The following is a 19,553-nucleotide window of genomic DNA, read 5'->3' as shown; positions in this document are numbered from 1 at the left end:
GATGGCGGTGTTCTTGAAGTCGCAGGGGGTCAGGTTCGGAAAGGTCTTCTCTTCGCCGCTGGATCGGGCGATGGCGACCGCTGGGTTCGTCTGCCGGGTAATTCTTCTCAATTTTTTTCCAGTAGAAATTGATGGGGTTTGTGCGGTAACTGGTTGCTGTTTCTTAATTGGCGCTTCAACTAGAGAGCATTCAAAGTTTGGGGTTTTGGGTAGAAATCTAGTTCCCATTTTTTTTACTATGAATTTTGCGGATCGAATAGCTAAAAATTAGATTTTGGGTGGGAATTGTGTAGAAATTGGTCACCAATTCGCTTTTCCCGATTTCCTGCTCTGTGTCCCGTTAAAAAAAATTATATGCTCCACCTTGTCGTCTGCAATAAGTGCTTTTTTCATAAACAAGTTGAATTTTGGATCTACGAAGATCTAGTGAAGCAAGTCAGTATTGGTTATTATGTTTCTGACAAGAGATTTACAACTGAAGACAGAAAAGGAGGTAATGTAGAAGTGGTCTCGAAATGGATTTTAAAAAGGATGAAGGGAGGAGCTGAGAGATGTGAGCTAAAGAGAAAGTGCCCTCATGCTTCTGTATACCATCCGTTAGGTTTTAGCGAAACATACACATTTAGGCAAAATGTAATATTTGTTATGGAAGTGGAGAAGTTTAGTGCACAACAATTGCAACAATATGTTAAAAAAAACAGTAATTGAGAATAAAACAGCATCATCAGAGACTAACGAGAAAGGCTGAAGCAATTCTTTCAAGACTATGAACAAGTGCCGGATACAATTTCGGAGTCTGACATTATGGTTGATCTGGCAGAGAAATCGTATGCTTCGAATATTAAGAAAACTTGTTGAGGAACACATGGTCCAAGTCACCCCTTAATATGATGCAGGAACCGCAAAGGAAGTAGAACTTGTTGGACAGCCTTAAGGTAGGAGATAACATGTCACTCTTAATTCTTAAATTACTGTAGTAAATGTTTACAGAATGTTTTGATTTTGCGAGTTAAAAGTTGCATGGGAAAATACCCAATCTACTGCATTACACACATTAGTTCGATAGGTATCGAATTTTGAACATCAGCCTTTATTTGATAGCAGGCCTTCAATTCTCAATTTCTAGGACCTTTTAAAAGAGAAATTCTCTCTGGACGTGTTTTTTGCGATTTTATTTGCACTTCACATGCATGTTTTTGTTTTACAATACAATTTATGCATTTCTTTAATCCAAAACAATATTGAATCTCAGAATTGGATGTTGATTCATAAATGATAATCCACAAATGACTATAACCCGTGGTGAATCTTGATTCATATGTTGCTTCTGATATATCTAAATCATTGTTGCAAGATTCATGGTTTTCTTTGGTTCATGGTATTGTGTGGTGTGTATTATGCTATTTTGAGCAGTATGCAACACGAAGGCTAGGATTGTTATTTCAGATGATCGTACAATTAGAAGAAGTCTACGGACATTTCTACATTTATGATGCATATTCCTTGTGTACTTGCGTGCATGCGGATAGAGAAGATGTAGAAACTTTCATCTTTTTGTACATACACTCAGGAGTACCATACATACATTTAAGAACATGTAAGGTAAGGATTGTGTCGGTAGAAATTATATTTTTAACAGATGAAAAGCAGACTACTTTCATTAAGAAACATGATTATATGTGGTAAACAATCAAAGTTCGAACTCCGACCTTTAAAGCCAGTGTAAGTCTCAAATTAAGTATTAAGAATGGTTAATTGCACATATACCGCATGTAGTATCATGATTTGTAACTTCCCCTGCAATTTGATTTTGGCAGAGTGACCCTTTTAGTGATTTTTTATTACTCTTTTACCCCCGGGAGAAATAGAAAATTGTTTTCTTTTAATAGACTCCCTGGTGGTCAAAATGTGCAAGTACTTTTTTATTGCACTGAATTGTGATTTCATTCTGCAGGAACTCGGTTTTGCAGCAGAACATATAGAGTCTTTTGACGCATTGATGGAGATGAGTCAAGGCCAATGGGAGGGCTGCCTTCATTCTGAAACCTACACCCCAGAGATTCTCAGTATAATCGACAGAACCCAACCCGATTTTTCTGCCCCCTCTGGGGAATCACTAAGGCAAGTAGAATTCCGAATGATAGAATTTCTAAACAAAACAGTCCTCAGAATGCCCGAGAAACTAATAGCCCACGAGGCATCAATGACTCACAATGAGTCTCATCGGAGTTTCTCACGTCAAAGCTCAACAAACTCAGTTCAAGAAAAAGATGGCCCTCACTGGGATTTAGTGTACAGGCTCAATAGGCCAGGACTGCAAAGGAAAAAGTCAGGAAAGAGCAGGCTACAGATTGTTACAACTGGTGATAACGAGACTGAAGATGAGTTTTCCCCAAGCGAACCGAGCAACGGCGCGAGGAACTTAACCTCTTCTGTAGGGATCTTTACTCACTCTATGCCGATCAAATGTCTTCTTGCTGGGATTTTGGGTGCAAGCCCAGTGGTCTCTCAGAGGTTTTGTATTGATGATTCTTCAGTGACAGTTTTGCAGCATTCGTTAAGAAACGGTTGGCAGATAAAGAGGCTAAATGATACTTCACATCTTCGGCTTCTTTGAGTGTGAAACAGAAGAAAAAAGCCCGTTACAAGTGATTGGGGGCTTGTTCTTCTGATGTTTAGGTGTGCTCTGCTATTTAATTTTGGAGGATATCAGAAATTTATGTTGTGGTACGCCAGCTCCCAAAAGTGAAGGAGCTGGAGAGTTGGTTTTTAATTTTTTGTAACTTTTGTATCTGTTATATTACCCAATTTTTTTGGCAAAAGAAGAGAACATAAGTTATTATAAATGTCAAACTTTGGTATGTATTAACCTCTCTTGCTTTGTTATAACCTTTATGCTCTCATCTGCTGGTGTATTAGACATTGATGCTCTTCAACCATTGAACTGATGGTTACTAGGAGACCTCTGGATTCCTGTTTACTAGGGAGACCTCTGGATGAAGCATATATACAAGGTTAATGTAAAGAGGAGGGCATCTCCAAGTTACAAATCTTTGTAACTTCGAGCTAGCAATATTGATGTTCTTGATGTCATCTTTCACTTTTGTGATTCCCAGGCTTTCTAATTGTAGTTGCTTCTCATGGTGGATTTGTCTCAATGAGAAAGTAGGGTTCTTTGTGCTTTAATACTCCAAAGTTTCACCCTTTTTTTTTTAAGTTTGATACCCTGAAGTTGTCTTTTGATACCCCAAAGTCCAAACAAAGTGGCGTTAAGTTTGTTTAAGACTATGAACATAAACAAGTAAGAGCTAAATTATCATACAGAATTTTACCGTCTTGAGTTTGAGGAAAGCGGGCAATTAGGGCTTCGGGAATCAAATGTCAAATTAGATTTTGGGTGCCAGAAGACTCAAAATAGAACTTTAGGATGTCAAAGTCAAAAAAGAGTGAAATTCTAGGGTATAAAAGCGCAAATAATCCGAAAAAGTATTCAGTGTTCTTGATCTATTGCATTAACGAAGCATCAAACAAGTAGCGATCCCAGAGAACATTGTGATCCTACCGTACGTAATACTTATTAATGAAGCAGTTATGTTCTTAACCTTAAAAAGAGAGTTTAAAACTCCAAAACATCACCTTACCTGCCCCATGATAGGCGAAAAACACACAATATGTAATGATCTAAAGATCCTCCCTCCTTTTTCCACCGGGAAATCACCATAATTTGATAATAATAATAATAATAATAATAATAATAGGTATACATAGTTGAAAGATACCATCAAGTAGGTGGTAAAGGCGGGGGTCTGTAGGTGCATTTTAGCGGGCGATTCTCTCCATGCTAACGTGCACCTCCGCCTAGATTCAAATGAGGAGGAGGAAGAAGAGTGGCAGCAAGAGAGTTCCTGATAGTGAGTTGAGAGATTCAATATTCATATTCCCTTCTCTTTCTAGTGAGGGAGTAGGCTCAGATGTGATGAGGCTTCTTCGAGCTCATCTGTGATGGAGAGCACGAGACCAAAAGGAGCTAGGAAGAAATTGCAAATGGAGGAAATCTTGTCTAGATCTAATCCTTTGTCTGATCCTCAACCACCTCAGGTGAGATCTGGTCTTCCGATTCCGAGGTAGTTAAGTAAATCTATCTTATGGGCGGATGATATAGATGAAGATATTGATTCTGATTTGATTGGAAATATTTCTTTTTTTGAGCAAAATATTGAAATCCCTACTCATCAAGCTGACCAATCTATGAATGATAATGATGTGATTAGAAATCCAAATCTGGAGAAATTTAGTAGTGAAATTTCTAGTAATGATAACCATGGAAATGGTGATAGGTTGGAGAATAATGAATCTGAAAGATTGAAGTCCTTTGTTAGCTTATTTGCTGATAATAGGAAGCATGATAATGGGTTAGCCCTAAAATTTGTTCCATCTCCCCAAATAAACACTGTTTCATTCTCTACGGAGGAATGGAAGGAAGGAGAAGACTTCTGGAAATTTGCATTGATAGGTCATGTTATTGGATTGAATGTCATATTCAACAAATCTATGGAAACCTATGTTAATAAGCTTGGGGGAAAATCTCTATTCCTAAAGTTTTCTTAATCAAACAAAGGTTGTTCCTCTTTGATTTTCAATCTGAACAAAAAATGAAAGAAGTGCTGGAGGCAGGACCATGGTTTTTTGAGTCAAGGCCCTTTGGTTCTGAAACTTTGGTCTATTGATGCAGATATTGAGAAAATTCAAGATTGTAATTATCCTATGTGGGTTCAATTCCCAAATTTGTGCCTGGATTTATGGAGCTCATCTAGAATTAGTAAGATAACCAGCCTTATTGGTAAACTAATTACTACTTATAAACTCACAGCCACAAGACAGAGATTGTCCTATGCTAGAGTTTTGATAGAAGTTAAACTGCCTTTAAAAGAGCCTCTACCTGATCAAATTGTTATACAGGGACCTGATGGAAAGAGTTATAATCAAAAAGTTCTTTATGAGCTCAAACCAAGATGGTGTAAAAATTGCAATATAGTTGGGCATGTGACTGAACAATGTAGAAGACAAGTTATAAAGAAGAAGTGGGTTCCTGTCACTAGACAACCTATATCAGTTGCACAAGCAGAACATGTGCATCAGTGATCTGTTGAGGAAAATTCTGGGCAAACTGGAAAAGGAGAATATTTACCTGTAAAACATGCACGGTTTGTGGAGGTTACTGTCAATAGACAAACTATATCAGAAAAGCATATACATCAGGAGTCTGTTGAGAAAGATCATGGACATTCTGGAAAAAGTATCTACCTGAAAAACATGCACGGACTGTGGGTGATTAAACTGGGCAACCTGAGAGTGTTTCTGCACAAGTTTTCAGTCACAACAATTTTGGTCATGCCAATATGCATCAAATTTCATCCCCAACTGCAAATGCTACTGGATTTGCAAGTGTTAATAGGGTTAGTGCTGCAAGAAGAGCTAATGTTGGTGATAATAATAATCTGGCATCTTCATATATTCAAGCTTATCATTTCTCACTATTGGATCATTAGGTGCATGATTTTGACCCCTCCAGTATTGATAGGGGTAGATCAACTCAATAATGCATTTAGTCATATGGAATATTAAATGATTGAATAAATCCTCTAAACACATGATTGTTAAGCAATTTGTACATGATTACAAACTATCTTTTATAGCTCTTTTAGAAACAAAAGTTTCTGGTGACAAGATGCAACTAATAGCTTAAAAATGATTAAGATTGGGATTGGATTTCAAATGCTCAACAAGCTAATAATAGAAGAATTTGGATTCTCTGGGTTAGTGAAATTCTCACAGTTCAATGCATCAAATCCTCGGAGCAATTCATAACATGTAATATAGTATCAAAGGATGACATGTTTTCATGCTTTATTACTGTAGTTTATGCACTTAATGATCTGGAAGACAGGAGAGCTCTTTGGCATGATTTGCTATCTTTCAAACAAAGTGTTAAGTGTCCCTAGATTGTAGGAGGTGATTTCAATGCAGTTATCAGCAACGTGTATCAGATTCAGATACTGAAGACTTTCAAAAGTTTATCACATCATGTCAGCTAATTCATCTTAAGTCTGCTGGATGTTTTTTCACTTGGAGAAATAAACAAGAGGCTAATTCAAGAATTTGGAGCAGATTAGATAGAATCTTGGTCAAGGAAGAGTGGATTCAAAAATATACCTCTAGTCAAGTGGATTTTTTTGGTGCCAAATTGTTCTGATCATTCTCCAGCTATATTAACAATAGGGGATGAGATTTTGAAGGTAAACGACCATTCAAAATTTTTAGTATGTGGATAAATCACCCTGATTTTACCACAATTATCAAATCTATATGGGAATAGGACATCAGAGGCTTCTACATGTATAAACTTCATACTAAACTCAAAAATCTTAAACAGTCTCTGAAAGAACTGAACAGGAAACATTTTATGAATATTAGTGAACAAGTGATAAGAGCCAAAGGAGAGCTTTCTGACATTCAGAAGTAGTTGAATAATGATCTCTTCAATCAAGCACTGATATTAGAGGAAAATGAATGTTTAAATAAGTATAGCAGATTGATAAATTGTGAAACTTCCTTTTATAGACAGAAGGTCGATATTAGATGGGGATTACATGGAGATAAATGTTCTCAGTTCTTTCACTCTATCATGAAAGCTAAAAGATATCACAACAGAGTGTTATCTTTGTACACCGAGAATGGTGATAGGATCACTAATATATCTAGCATTATTGCAGAATTTACTGACTATTATAAGAAGCTTTTGGGTGTTGCGATTCCTACTACTAATCCTGATCCTGAGGTGATATCAAATGGACCTATACTCTCTTCAGTTCAAGGCAATTCTCTGAGTCTTCCAGTTACAAGAGATGAGATCAAGCAAGCCATCTTCTCTATGTCAGGTGAGAAAGCCCCTAGCCCTGATGGATACAATGCTTCATTTTTCAAAGCTGCTTGGAATGTAATTAGTGAAGATCTGTATCTAGCTATAGAGGAATTCTTCTATTCTGGTAAACTGCTTAGAACTTCTAACTCTACATCAATTACCTTGGTGCTAAAAATCATTAATCCTAAATCACCTTCTGATTATAGACCAACTTCTTGCTGCAATTATGTTTATAAAATCATTTCAAAGATTATTGCTAGCAGAATTCAAGAGGTTATGGGTTTTTTTATCAGTGAAGCTCAAAGTGCATTAGTCAAAGGAAGACTTATTTCTAGCAACATCTTATTAGCCCATGAGCTTATTAAGCATTATGGTAGGAAGCATACCTCACCAAGAGTCATCCTTAATATTGACTTTGGAAAGCTTTTGACATAGTAAGCTGGAGTTTTATTAAATCTATGCTAATAGGCTTAGGTTTTCCTGATAAAATGATCATGTGGATTATGGAATGCATTACCACTCCTAAGTTCTCCTTATCCCTTAATGGTACACTGCATGGATATTTCAAAGGTGCTAGGGGCTTACGGTAAGGAGACCCCCTTTCCCCCTACCTGTTTATTCTTGGGATGAAATATCTGTCAAGAAAGCTAAGTACTCTTAAAAATGATAGACTATTCAAATATCATCCAAAATATTCCACATTAAAGATCACTCATTTGTTCTTTGTCGATGACTTGCTTTTGTTTGGTAAAGCTGACATGTATTCTATAGCAAGATTATATGGATGCCTTCAAGAGTTTAGCCAGGTTTCAAGATTAGAAACTAATCCTAACAAATGCTCTGTATATATGAGTGGCATTGATGAAAGTTTGAAGCATCAGATTTGCACATTTCTGAACTTCTCTGAAGGGGTATTGCCAGTAAGGTATCTGGGAATGCCATTAATTTCAAAAAGATTATCTTGTTTGGATTGTACCCCACTGATCAATAAAATTACAGACCAATTCCAGAGTTGGCAAAAGAGGAAAAGTTTATCTTATGCTGGTAGGTTGCAATTGATCAAGTCAGTCATTTGGGAGTTCAAATCTTCTAGATTGCCAGTAAGGTATCTGGTGACAAAGTTCAATTATATTCTATTTACAGGGAGTTTATTCAACAAACTCTTCAAGTTGCTTGGTCGGATACAGTCTGGGATGGATAACATTATCCTAAGCATTCTTTTATCTTATGGTTATTCATTCATTCAAGACTGCTAACACAAGATAGATTATGCCGTATGAGAATGCTTGACACAAATCTATGTGTCTTGTGTTCTAACCAACAGATGGAAACATGCCACCATCTTTTCTTTGAGTGTCAATATTCTGCTAGTGTGTAGAATAATGTGATGACTTGACTGGAGTATAACTGGAGATCATGCAATTGGAATCATGTCATTGATTAGTATAGCTTAAGGCTGAAAGGAGTGGGTTTTATGAAGAAATTGAAAAGATTGGCTGTGTCGGTATCAGTGTACACATTATGGCAAGAAAGAAATCTGAGAATCTTCCAGCATAAAGCCAGAGAGCCTGAGTTTCTATTCTGCACAATAAAGATATCCATCCTCTCAAAAGTTTTGAATGACAAAGTTCCTTCTTACATAAAAGAAAAACTTGAGCAATTGTAGTACGTGTTCTTTTTTGTTAGTTGTTTTCCAGACTTAGTTCTGATTGTTTTGATGTACTTAAACTTCACAATTGGGAAATGAATAAAATTTATTTCATTGACCAAAAAAAGATACCATCAAGTATAAACAAGCACTAAACTAGAAGCCTCAACAAAAGAACGTGGTCCTTAGATGCAAAATATCTTCATCTAGGTACCCAAAAGAAAAAGAAAAAAAAAAAGAAAAGGGAACCTATGTTGCTTGTGAATCAATTTGAACCTCCTCTCCACATTGAACCAAACATCAGCCGCTTCAGCCTCGCCAACCGAGACTTGCTCTGATTCTCGCTGTATTTTGCACAAACCATACAATCATCTGACTCTTCCCTGCTCCTACTCATCAACTTACTCTTGAGGCCTTCGCTCTCATCCTTGAGCTTCTTGTTCTCTCTCTCAAGCCTCTCTATCCTCCTCCGTAGCTCACCAACGGCCTCTCTCTTCTCCTCGTTCCTCCTCACGAGCTCGTTCAGGTTTTCGATGATCTCTTCGATGAGTCCAGTTCTTCCAGCTGCAGGAAGCGAATCCAGCTCGGGGTTTTCGAGTTCGGATTCGGAAGTGGAGAATGGAGAAGGGAGCATGGAGGAGTACTGCAGCCTTAGGATTTCTTGGACTTTCGTCATGAGTTCCGGCTTCTCAGTGAATGACAGCTTGCTGCCTCCTCCTCCTTCTCCTTTTATCAGCGTCTGAAGAGATTCTATATATTGTTCAAGCTCTGAAATGAAGTAATTTTAGCTATTTTTTAAAATGTAGAGCTCTGAAAACTTCGGCTCTTTGCGTTACAGCATTCGGATTTGTACATCCTACTAACCTCTCAGTGTGCTACAATATATATTTGTAAAGCGCGCCAAAAAAAAAGGAGGTCAGAGAAAAAAATATCCATATAATAGTGTACCACCACTAGCAATCAAATAAAAGTTCCATTATTTATTTAAATTGTACAATGGGTTATTTTCACTTCAGTGGTTCTAAAAATTTGTAACTTTGACAATATTATTGTAAGGAGAGTCAAGAAAGTATCGTAAAAATATGTCGCACAGGGGTATCATCAGAACTCTCTCTCTCTCTCATCTCTCTCTTCTGGGTCTCTCTCTCGTCGGTTCGATATATATAGTATAGTAGGTAGGTATATATATATAATATGATAGTATTATATATATGAATGTGTTTAATAACATTTTTAATATTGAATTGATTTTAAAATATTTTTTATTTAGAGTAAGTTGCATTTTCTTCAGGGATTTATAGAAAGTCTAATAAGATAAATAAAAAAAATATAAAACACTGTTATCATTAAGCGTGAACAAATGTTTATCAATATTTTATATGGTGACCTCTTAAACGAATTTAGCATTTAGCTGAAAAATATAATGTTTAGAAACTGCTTATACAGCTTTCTTAACAAATATATAAAAAACCTTATATGAAAAAAAAGAACCTGGTTTTCTCTTCCAAAACTAAAAAGCATAAATTCTCATGTCTCTTACAGACACTCCCTGATTTCGACACCCATAAAATTGTACAATACAATATTTTACATGTATTTTAGCTTATGCTAACCAAATAATAATATTAACAAATAAATGCTAAGTAAAAATTTAATTAAAAAACAATTGTACGTCCATAATTCTAGATTTTCTTAAAATTATTTTAGTTAGTGAGTTGATGGGGCTCCCTTAATCTATCCAAAAAGGGGGGAAAAGTTAATAAAAATGATCAAAAAATTACCTATGAGCGTTGATTGGTTCCATAAAGTGCTGTTGAGGCTATCCTCCATCATCTCTTCGTGCAAAGAGTTAGAGAAAAAAGCACTACTTAAATCCAAAAGAGGCTTCCTCGTGAAAATAAATCTTGTTTTCAAACTCTTTCCTTATTTGAGCAGATTTTCTTAGTTTAATATATAAGGGTTCTTTCCATAATAACAAAATCTTCAAATTTCTCTTTGAAGATAGTAGCCGTTGCATGATATATGTATATAGTAATAGCCCCATGCGCGCTTATTATTTCCCTCTTAATAATTATTTTTTTTCATCCAAAAACTCAAATATTTTCTAATTTGTCCAAACCAATAGACATCAGAATTAACTACAACTCTATGTATACGTCTTCAACTCTCCACGCATGCATAAATACAAAATAAAATCTGTTTTTTTTTTAGCACCCGCATCTATTCATAAAAATTGTAGATTAGCCTTAGGTCTGAACTTGAAGAAGATATTTTTTGGATCTCCAAATTGAGATTTAATTTCATCTTCTTTTTTTCATTGAATAAAAGTGAAGATTATATTTTTCTTCCCCAGAGGAAGGAAGGAATATACACAATTTTTAAGACAATAAAATTTAGAAACCTCTTCTAACGTAATTAATAGAATAAAAAAACTTCATTACCTTTATTTAGTAATTATATGGCTTCATTCTAGTAATATTGTCGAAAACTTTAAAATATCCAATTTATGCTTATTTTAAGGAGAATTCTTGTCTACATTTTAAAAATAAATTCTACAACCATAGATCTAATTTGTATTATTAAGTTTTATATTGGTATATCTTATATTTTAAATACATGTCCTAATACTCTCATCAAAGGTTGTCAGTAGCGATGCATATAGTCTGGATACAGCTCGGATATGATACTTATCATATTTATGTTTGCTTACCAATCACAAGTAAGAATATAGATAAGCTTTAGTAAGGAAAACTCATACCCATATTGGCTAAAATCAGATATGAATACAGATATGCATATGGATACACATGGTGATACGGGTACAAAAAATAGATAATATTAAAAAAAATATAGTTCACATGACATAAAAGAGTTAATTAATATGTTCTTTATATCTGACAACTTAAGATTAGATATCTTGATCATCAAAATTAATCTTAAACTCATGAATCCAAGAATTAAAAATGTTGAGTAGTATGACAAGTATATATTCATATATTTCGAGTATGAATCTGGATATTTTACGACATAACCATATCTGTAATGATATCATTTCGGTTATAAATTTTAACAACCGTATGTATATCCTAACGGATATTTCCTTGGTTAAGGATGTTTTGGGCACCCTTAGATGTGAGCCTCTATTTGTAGATTACGTCTACACACTTTTAACGAAAAACATATGAAGTGCAACATTTCACACTTTAATTTTTTTTGTCACCTTCTTGCAAACAAAAAACCAAGGAAATGATGGAAAACATGAGTGTTTATTTATCGAAAATTGATATTTATCGATTAATATTTGGTTGCGCGAGAGATAAGCTTTAATTGGGCCACAGTTGCTTTCATTGCATGTTTTCCTCCACTATTCTTTTTATAATTTCAAGATTATTTTCTTTTTTTTATTGTGCTCCAATAAAAAGAAAGGGTTTTCGCACATGTACCACTCAAATCTTTCATATTTGCAGAACTAGGCCCCAAATTTTAGTATTCACAAAATTACCCATGATGATCTCCTTTTCCAACCCTTTCACTTTCCAATTTTAGTTCGTAAACGGGACGTCATTGCAAACCTATTGGAAATTATTAGAAAAGTTAATACCGGCTCATTTAAAAACCAGCATTCTTAAGTTAGAGCGGAGTTGAAACACTTGAAAGGACCACCATGCTAGTTTTGAGAGGTAATTTTGTAAATATCAAAGATTTTGAGGGGTATATATGCGGAAACTCTCGGAGAACAATATCCCCTGCGCTTTCGCCCCCTACCAGCGTCGGTTGCCTAACGTAGCCGACGTAAATCACATCAAAATCTCACAGAGCCTCCGCCATCACCATTTTCATCAGAAAGTCCCTCCTCCACCAAAAAAACACTCGCACCAACGTGTCAGGCTCCCATACATGACACGTGTCAACAATCTTAGCCGTGCGTATGGACCCCACCTTTTTTTTGTGAATAAATATTTCCACCCGTCGTAAGATTTGAGTTCCTCCATTTTCCCTCCACAATTTCTTAGCACCGCATTAAGTTAAAAAGGTGAGAGAGGTTACGTAGGGGGAATTTTTTTGGGTTATAAAGGGATTTTGCGTTGTTGTTAGGGCTTTATACTTTAACTGCGAAGTCCTGCTCATTCGCGCGCCGATACAGCAGAGCTGAAGCTTCTACCCTGCAACAAAACAGAGAGAAAGAGCAGCTTTAGTTTCAAAAACGGGAAAAAAAAAAACTTCGTTTCCTCCTCGGATGAAGGATGGATCAATAGGACTTTTCCTCCACCGGCCACCAATTCTTGGAAATTTTTATTAAATTTTAAGTCGGAATGTTTCTCACCATCCCGGGTGGACGACGAATCTTCCTGTTGAGAGAGCCCAGTTCACCTGGGAGATAAAAAAAAAAAGATTAATAATATGTTTTTTTTATTTTTCTTTTCCTTTCCTTAACGGTTTCTTTGGTTTGAATGGAAATGAAAGAAAAGAAAAGAAAAGGAAAAGGAAAATAAATTTCCACTGTTTAGTTAGAAGGGAAGGCAAAAAAGAAAAATGACAACAAGAATCTCGAAGGAAAGAGAACATCCAAAAATTTTCGTTCATCCTTTCCTCAACTGAACCCACCACGAGCCCCAAGCTGCGCCATTGAATCTCTGTAGCCATTATCCCTTCTCCCTTGGTTGTGTGTGGGCCCTGCTAGTTTTAACGACAGAGAACTAAAAGGGCCTCGCTTTCAGTAAAACTACTACAAACTTAAACGGATAGGAGCATTTGTCCACCAACTTTTTATCTCTTCATCATATGCTTTGAGATTTGTGCTACACATCAATGCTATATTTGAGATTTGTATTTTTCTTTGAATCACATGCTAGCACAAATCTCAATGTGAAATCAATGGACAAATTGGTTGGTGGACAAAGCTTCTATCCACTTTAGTTTATAGGAGCTTTACTCTCATTACATAATATACATTAATTGTATTTTCTACTTCATTTGTATTGAACTAATATCAATTTTCCTTTCAACTTTCTTTCTACAGTTCCTAACCAAACATGAAAAAGTATCTTGTTTCATTTTCTTTTTCTTTTCCTCTCTTTTTCTTTTTCATTTCCTTTTCTTTTCCTTCACTTTACTTCAAACCAAACATAACCATTAGGTGAAAGTTGAGCTTAACAGTGTTAAATTTTAAGAAAATGTCTTATAAAATAAGGGGCCAAAAACAAGAGTCATTTGTCTTCATCACATAGCTGTTTTTGTTCAAGTAACTACGAAGTTCATACTAAGTTTCATTAAACAATTCCAAAGTTCACGAAATTCTGGAAATTGAACCAAAGTTGCGATGTAGGTTTCAAAACTATTTTCTGTTATCCCTCTTCTTTCTTCTTCTTTATCGACTACCAAGAGTAAAAAATGGCAAATGCTAGATGCGTTATGAAGTTAGAAAGGGTTTCCAGTGTAACGTTGTTATGTTTTGTTTCAAGGGTAAATTGAAGGTAACCTCCTTCATCACCATTCAATTAGCTCAAGATGACAAATTGCATAGCACCTCCTTACCCACGAATTGAGCGGTGAGGGTGTTAATAAATGAGCAGTGGGGTGATAAGTGCTACCGAATGTACATATTGGGGGTTATCTGCAATCTGCCCATTTTCTAATGTCAGAAGAGATCAGAATGCAATCATGTGCTACTGCTTTGGTATACTAAATAGCGTGCGTGTGAAGTTTAAAGACTATACCTTATCTGTTCCAAGTGAATTTGCAACAACATGAGTGACTTGTTCATCTATTTGATTTGTGCACTCAGCACCAAACTGCTCGGCTGTCTGCCACAGTGGGTGGAGATGAGGATTAGCTTCGCCAACAGGGAAAATTCGACTAAATACTATCTTGCATCCGGCAAGAATCTTCCTTTGTTCAGCGCCAAGTATGTTTCTCACATCAACTTCAGTCAAGCAACTGTGGGAGAAGAAGATTTCATGGATTCTCTCTATGACCTAATTTAAGGAAAGACAGCCAACCTCAAGTTACATATTTTTCGTAAGCTAAATAGCATAAGACCTCCCTTAACTTTGGATGATTATCAGATAAACTTCCATGACTTTCAAAATATCATAAAACCCCACTTAAGTTAGAGGTTATCAGAAACCCCCCTTTCACTTTAAGATTTTATGAGAAAAACCCCCTAATGTTAACCTCAATTTCACATGGATGGGTAAAATCACGCGGGGGATATTTTTACCAGTGAAAATTGTGATAATGTTGCCATAGGGGATTTTTTGATAAAATTTTAAAGTTAAAAGAGGGTTTTCTGATATTTAACTTTTTTAGTAGTTAAAGAGGGTACATTTCCGAAACCCTCTGAAATTTCAGTTGTTTTCAACAAAAAAACCCCTAAACTTTATAAATTAGATGTAAACCCCTGAGCTATTAAGAACAGTCATTAATGGCGTTATAATGTGGTAAAATTGTCCAAAGCAAGTCACATGTGAAGCACATGACAAGTTAACTAATTGTCATAGTCATGGTGATTTACTGAAACAGATTTGGAGGAAATTTCTCTAATTTATAGAAGTTAGATAATTTTGGGAAAAACAACCAAAAGTTTAAGGAGTTTTGTGAAATTAACCCATTAAAAGAAGTTATCATATGGGGGGAGGAAGTAAGTTCTACCGCCAGTGACGAAGCAAGAGTCCCGTCTTCTGGTCGCTCGTCATGATCAATCTCAAGAAGTGAAGGCCCGATAAGCCCAAATTGCCGTCTACTAGAAGGAAAATATGTGTACCTAAGAAAGTTTATTTGATCTTGTCAGTTTAGAAGAACAAAAGTCACTGACAGAAGACAGGAAATCCTCCTACTATTACTAACACTATATGTAGGTTACATAAACAACATTTTCTGCATTTCAATAAATTTCATATCAAGTTTTTATGTCTTCGAAGACTATATCGCAAGTTTCAGTTCATCTATTTTCATTAGTAAATATCTGTTCACTGTTGCAGTTACCTTTCCACGACAATCAAATTGTGCTTGTTATGTGGCCACACCCTCAAAGAATCATCGATGATTAGCACAGCTGATTCCATACCCAATACTCCATCAAGATCCTTGCTTTTAGGTACCCTATCATCACCATCAAAAGGATCACCATCATCTCCCCTCGAAAGAACTCTCCCTGCAAATAAATTCCCTTTCGGATCAAGAAGCTTTGCCATCTCAGTTGCATACAATTTGTTCCCCATTGTGTATACATGAAGTTCATAGAGCTGGCTTGCCTGAATCAACAATGATGTATTTTTTCAGAATGCAACACATATTTGATCATTAAAAATTGTTGAATTGATTTTTGTTTACCTTCTCTAGAAATGTCCAGATTCCCGGTCTCAACTTGGTCCACATCCCCATATGTTGAAGTCGGAAAAGGTGTCTCTCTTGCGTTTGTCTATCTTGTTCTTCTTTCTTCCTCAGAATCTCTTCATGAATTGGATCAATTTCTACAAACTTAAGCAGGGAATAATTTGTCACAACTAATCCACTTCAAAAATGCAAGGAAGAAAATTTGAATTCTGTGAAAAATCAAGTAATACCTTGGCAGAATTGAGAAGTGTGTGATCCAAATCAAGAACAAGACAGAGTTTACGAGCAGCAAACATTTTATTCTGCTCTTCTATCCTTCTTGCCCTTTCTTTTTGGATAGCAGCTTTCTGCTTGTCATCATAACCATCTAATAAATGATCCACATCACCCCATGGATTTGCTGCTGGCTTAGTATCGGTTTGGCTACACAATTCAGGTACATTCTTCGGTTTAGTTAGATCATCACTTGTTTTACTCTGCGACTTGGACACCATATCAGCAAGATTCTGGAGGTTCTTGGTGAACTGCTGCGAGATATCAGTTAGTGAAGCAGATTGCAAAGGTACAGCAAGTTTCTGTGCTTGGTCCCCTTGCTTTCGATGTAATAACTGATCCTTGATGCTATGCACATTTGATGTAGCAGATCCCGAGTTCTCAGTTCTCTGAGCCATATTACTATGAAGTACACGCCTAGGGTCACGAGGTTTCATGCGAATTTTTGCCATATTGTTGTTCTGAGCATTTTATTAGAATAAATCTGATTAGTAAGCAATTATGAGAATGGTATGTTAGATGTTTAACATATGAATGACTTATACAACATGACTAAGCAACATGCTAACAGGGGCTGTACATATGAATATTTTATCAGATTACAGATTTTTTAACATAAGGCACAAACGAAAACTCCTAAGCAACGAAACAACATCAAAATCTTTTATAAATGGAACAAAAATACAAGATAAAGAATAAAACATCGATTTGATAATCAACTGATCTACATTACTGAGAGGCTCACCGTGGATTTGGTTTGGGGAGGCATCTGGGATTTTACTGATGGATTCTGCCCAATTCCTGATGATGAAGATGTGGCACTGGATAATCCATTGACAGCTTGACCATCAGGTTTCTCCTGAGCTTGTCCTGCTGCTATCTTTTGTTGCTCCATTCTCAGCAGTTGCACAAGCATTTGAGGGTTTGCTGCAATACCCTTCAACAGAGAAGGTAATGAAACAATAGGTCCTGTGGTACTAATTGATGTACTGGGAACGGAACTAACAGTCAATTTATTATTGTCAGCATCCAATCCCATTTCATAACCAACTTCTGTACCTACCAGATTTCTATCTTTTGTTGCTCCACTTTGAGATCCTGTTACCTTTACATCTCTAGAACTCATAGAGTCCTTTCGTTGCCTTTTCAAGCTATGCTCATCAAGTACTAGCTCATCATCAGACTTGTGTTTTAAAGAATTGACTGGTCCTGCAGCAAATCCATTTTTAGGAACAACACTTGTTTCTGATTTCATGAACCTAAGCCTTGGATCTCTACTCTTTGCAGAAGCCTTCACAGCGGGATTTGCCTCTGAACCAACCTGACCAATTGTCCTGACTTGAGCCATTTGTGGACCAGCTGAACTATAAACAGGTTGCATTTGAAAACCATCTGAACTATTAACAGGAGCCATTCCATTGGCAGCAGTGCTAGGCAAAACTGTTCTAGCATTATGAGAACCTGAAGAACTGGATACTTCACCATTTATATCATCGTTGCCACCATTCCCATCCTCAGAAGGAGTCGGGCTGGGAAGCCGCGTACTCTCAAGAATCGAATTCTTTCCATATTTCTCCTGGTACGATGATACAGCCTTAAGTGCATCGGTTACATAAGGATGCAATGTAGCATTCTCAGTTTGCACATTCCTTGGGGCCACTAAATGAGAATTGAAAGCTGTTCCACTTCCAAATCCAATTGGCTTTAAAACAGGCAATGGTGGTGCATTGTCACGGGTTGGTGAAGGGAGGCTGTCCTCATCATAATCTCCATGGAGGTTTAACAATGGACTAAAATCAACTCTACTTCTTGAGGCATTAGGTTGTTCTAAATTGGCCGAGCTGGCCTTATCAATTCCTCTCTGATCCGCTTTCCGTTTCTCTGCTAAAATTTCAGGCCTTTCACCTACATTGGCTGAACCATTCGGAAAACTAGTTGTTTTCCCAGTACTGAGTACAGCTTCAGAAGCCAACGTATGTACTCTCACATCTATCTGTTACACAAAAAGACTCAACTCTTTAAGTTTCTTCTTTAAAAAAATCACCAAGGTACCCTTAACATCAGCAATCAAAAACAGAGCCAGACCTCTTTCACTTGCTCAGGAGTAAGAAAAACAGAATACTGGTTCTTAATGTGAATCAGCAACCTGTAACAGAATTCAGCATTGCAGATTTTACTCAAATTATTTCTAGACAATTTTAATTAACATAACTAGTTCATTAACCTTAGCAATAACTCCTTGTTCTGATCGAGTTTCTTCAAATGCCCAGAATTGAAGGCCTGCAACATCAAACTCAAAATTTTAAGCCATTAAAGCAAAAAAAAAAAAAAAACCGATATCTAAATCACAGAGATTAAAGTTTTCAATTTAATCTTACAGAGTAAATAGTTTGAATCCCCACGAACGCCTGCTGCACAATAACATCAAGAACCGGTCCATGCCCTTGTAAAAACATCTGCTTCAAGCTGGCAAAAGACTTTTGCAATCGAGAACAGACTTCCTGAAATGATCTGCATAACATAACAAAACCAACATCGGTTCCTTTCACCCAGAAATAAAACAAAATAATGTCTTTAAAATATAAAATCCCTCCAAGTTTTGATTTTTAGTTTAAAATCTAGCTAAACTAGTGTTTTTCTTAATATTCCCCCCCCATCGGCCAACTTACGATTCTGCTTCCTCGACTGTAATAGTCTCTAGTTCCTCCAAAATCATCCCAAATTGATTATCAAATTCATCAATCTCTTCCACTTCATCATCTTTCTCATTCTTCTCCCCGTTCGATTCAACATTCGTCGAATCCTCCACATTCACGACTTCGGATCCAAACTCAATCTCCCCTTCCTCCAACTCACCCTCCTCTTTCTCAACCTCACCCTCATTTTCATTATTTTCGTCATCATCATGATCAACCTCATTCTTCACATCAAGCCCTAGCGGCTTGTTCTGCACCGCCTGAGCCCAAGCGAACGAGTACAGATCCTGGTTATAGTTCCGATGAACCGGAAACCCCATCAGATCGCTCGCCCAAACCCTAGATCTAGACGAAGGAGCCCTAGCATCCTTCTTCTTCAGATCGTCGGCGGTGATCTCCTTCACCGATCCCGACGAGTCATCGGAGTTCGAACCCTCCTCGTTCCGATGCTTCGCCATTAGGGTTAGGGTTAGGGTTTCGGCTTTGTTCGTCGTTAGGTGGTGATATTAGAGCCGTTTTTTAATGGAATCGAGATCGAATCGGAGAGCTGCGGGAGACGAATCGATCAATTAGAGTTTCAAGTTGCGATCTTTGGCGAGGGTACGAAGAAATCGCCGAGGGATCCAGCCAGCGGAGGAGAAGATTTTGGGAGGGGGGCAAGGGAACGACGAAGTCGAGC

At 36.8% G+C, this 19,553-nt stretch overlaps 2 protein-coding genes across 3 annotated transcripts in view; one reads left to right on the top strand and one right to left on the bottom strand.

Moving 5' to 3' along the window:
- On the top strand, positions 2-2,903 carry LOC109824542. The gene is made up of 2 exons (XM_020391165.1): positions 2-97; positions 1,955-2,903. Exons 1-2 carry the CDS (start codon positions 2-4, stop codon positions 2,615-2,617), a joined length of 759 nt encoding a protein of 252 aa, XP_020246754.1. The 3' UTR covers positions 2,618-2,903.
- LOC109824677 (RNA polymerase II C-terminal domain phosphatase-like 3) overlaps positions 12,146-19,553 on the bottom strand; it is an 8,607-nt gene continuing 1,199 nt past the window's right edge. Inside the window, exons 2-13 of one of the 2 annotated variants that reach the window (XM_020391314.1) lie at positions 18,848-19,164; positions 18,557-18,689; positions 18,403-18,458; positions 18,264-18,324; positions 16,924-18,171; positions 16,136-16,639; positions 15,903-16,049; positions 15,555-15,823; positions 15,222-15,333; positions 14,288-14,545; positions 12,895-12,941; positions 12,146-12,733 (exon numbers count right to left, since the gene is read on the bottom strand). In XM_020391314.1, the coding sequence (XP_020246903.1) occupies positions 12,670-12,733; positions 12,895-12,941; positions 14,288-14,545; positions 15,222-15,333; positions 15,555-15,823; positions 15,903-16,049; positions 16,136-16,639; positions 16,924-18,171; positions 18,264-18,324; positions 18,403-18,458; positions 18,557-18,689; positions 18,848-19,164 (3,216 nt within the window). In that variant the 3' untranslated portion in view covers positions 12,146-12,669. Of the gene's footprint in view, positions 12,734-12,894; positions 12,942-14,287; positions 14,546-15,221; positions 15,334-15,554; positions 15,824-15,902; positions 16,050-16,135; positions 16,640-16,923; positions 18,172-18,263; positions 18,325-18,402; positions 18,459-18,556; positions 18,690-18,847; positions 19,548-19,553 lie in introns of those variants that run through there. The other variant, XM_020391313.1, reaches the window with a different exon arrangement.

Source organism: Asparagus officinalis, chromosome 9 (genome assembly GCF_001876935.1).
Source record: "Asparagus officinalis chromosome 9, Aspof.V1, whole genome shotgun sequence".
NCBI classification, from domain to species: Eukaryota; Viridiplantae; Streptophyta; class Magnoliopsida; order Asparagales; family Asparagaceae; genus Asparagus; species Asparagus officinalis.
This window is presented reverse-complemented; position numbering and strand designations above follow the sequence as displayed.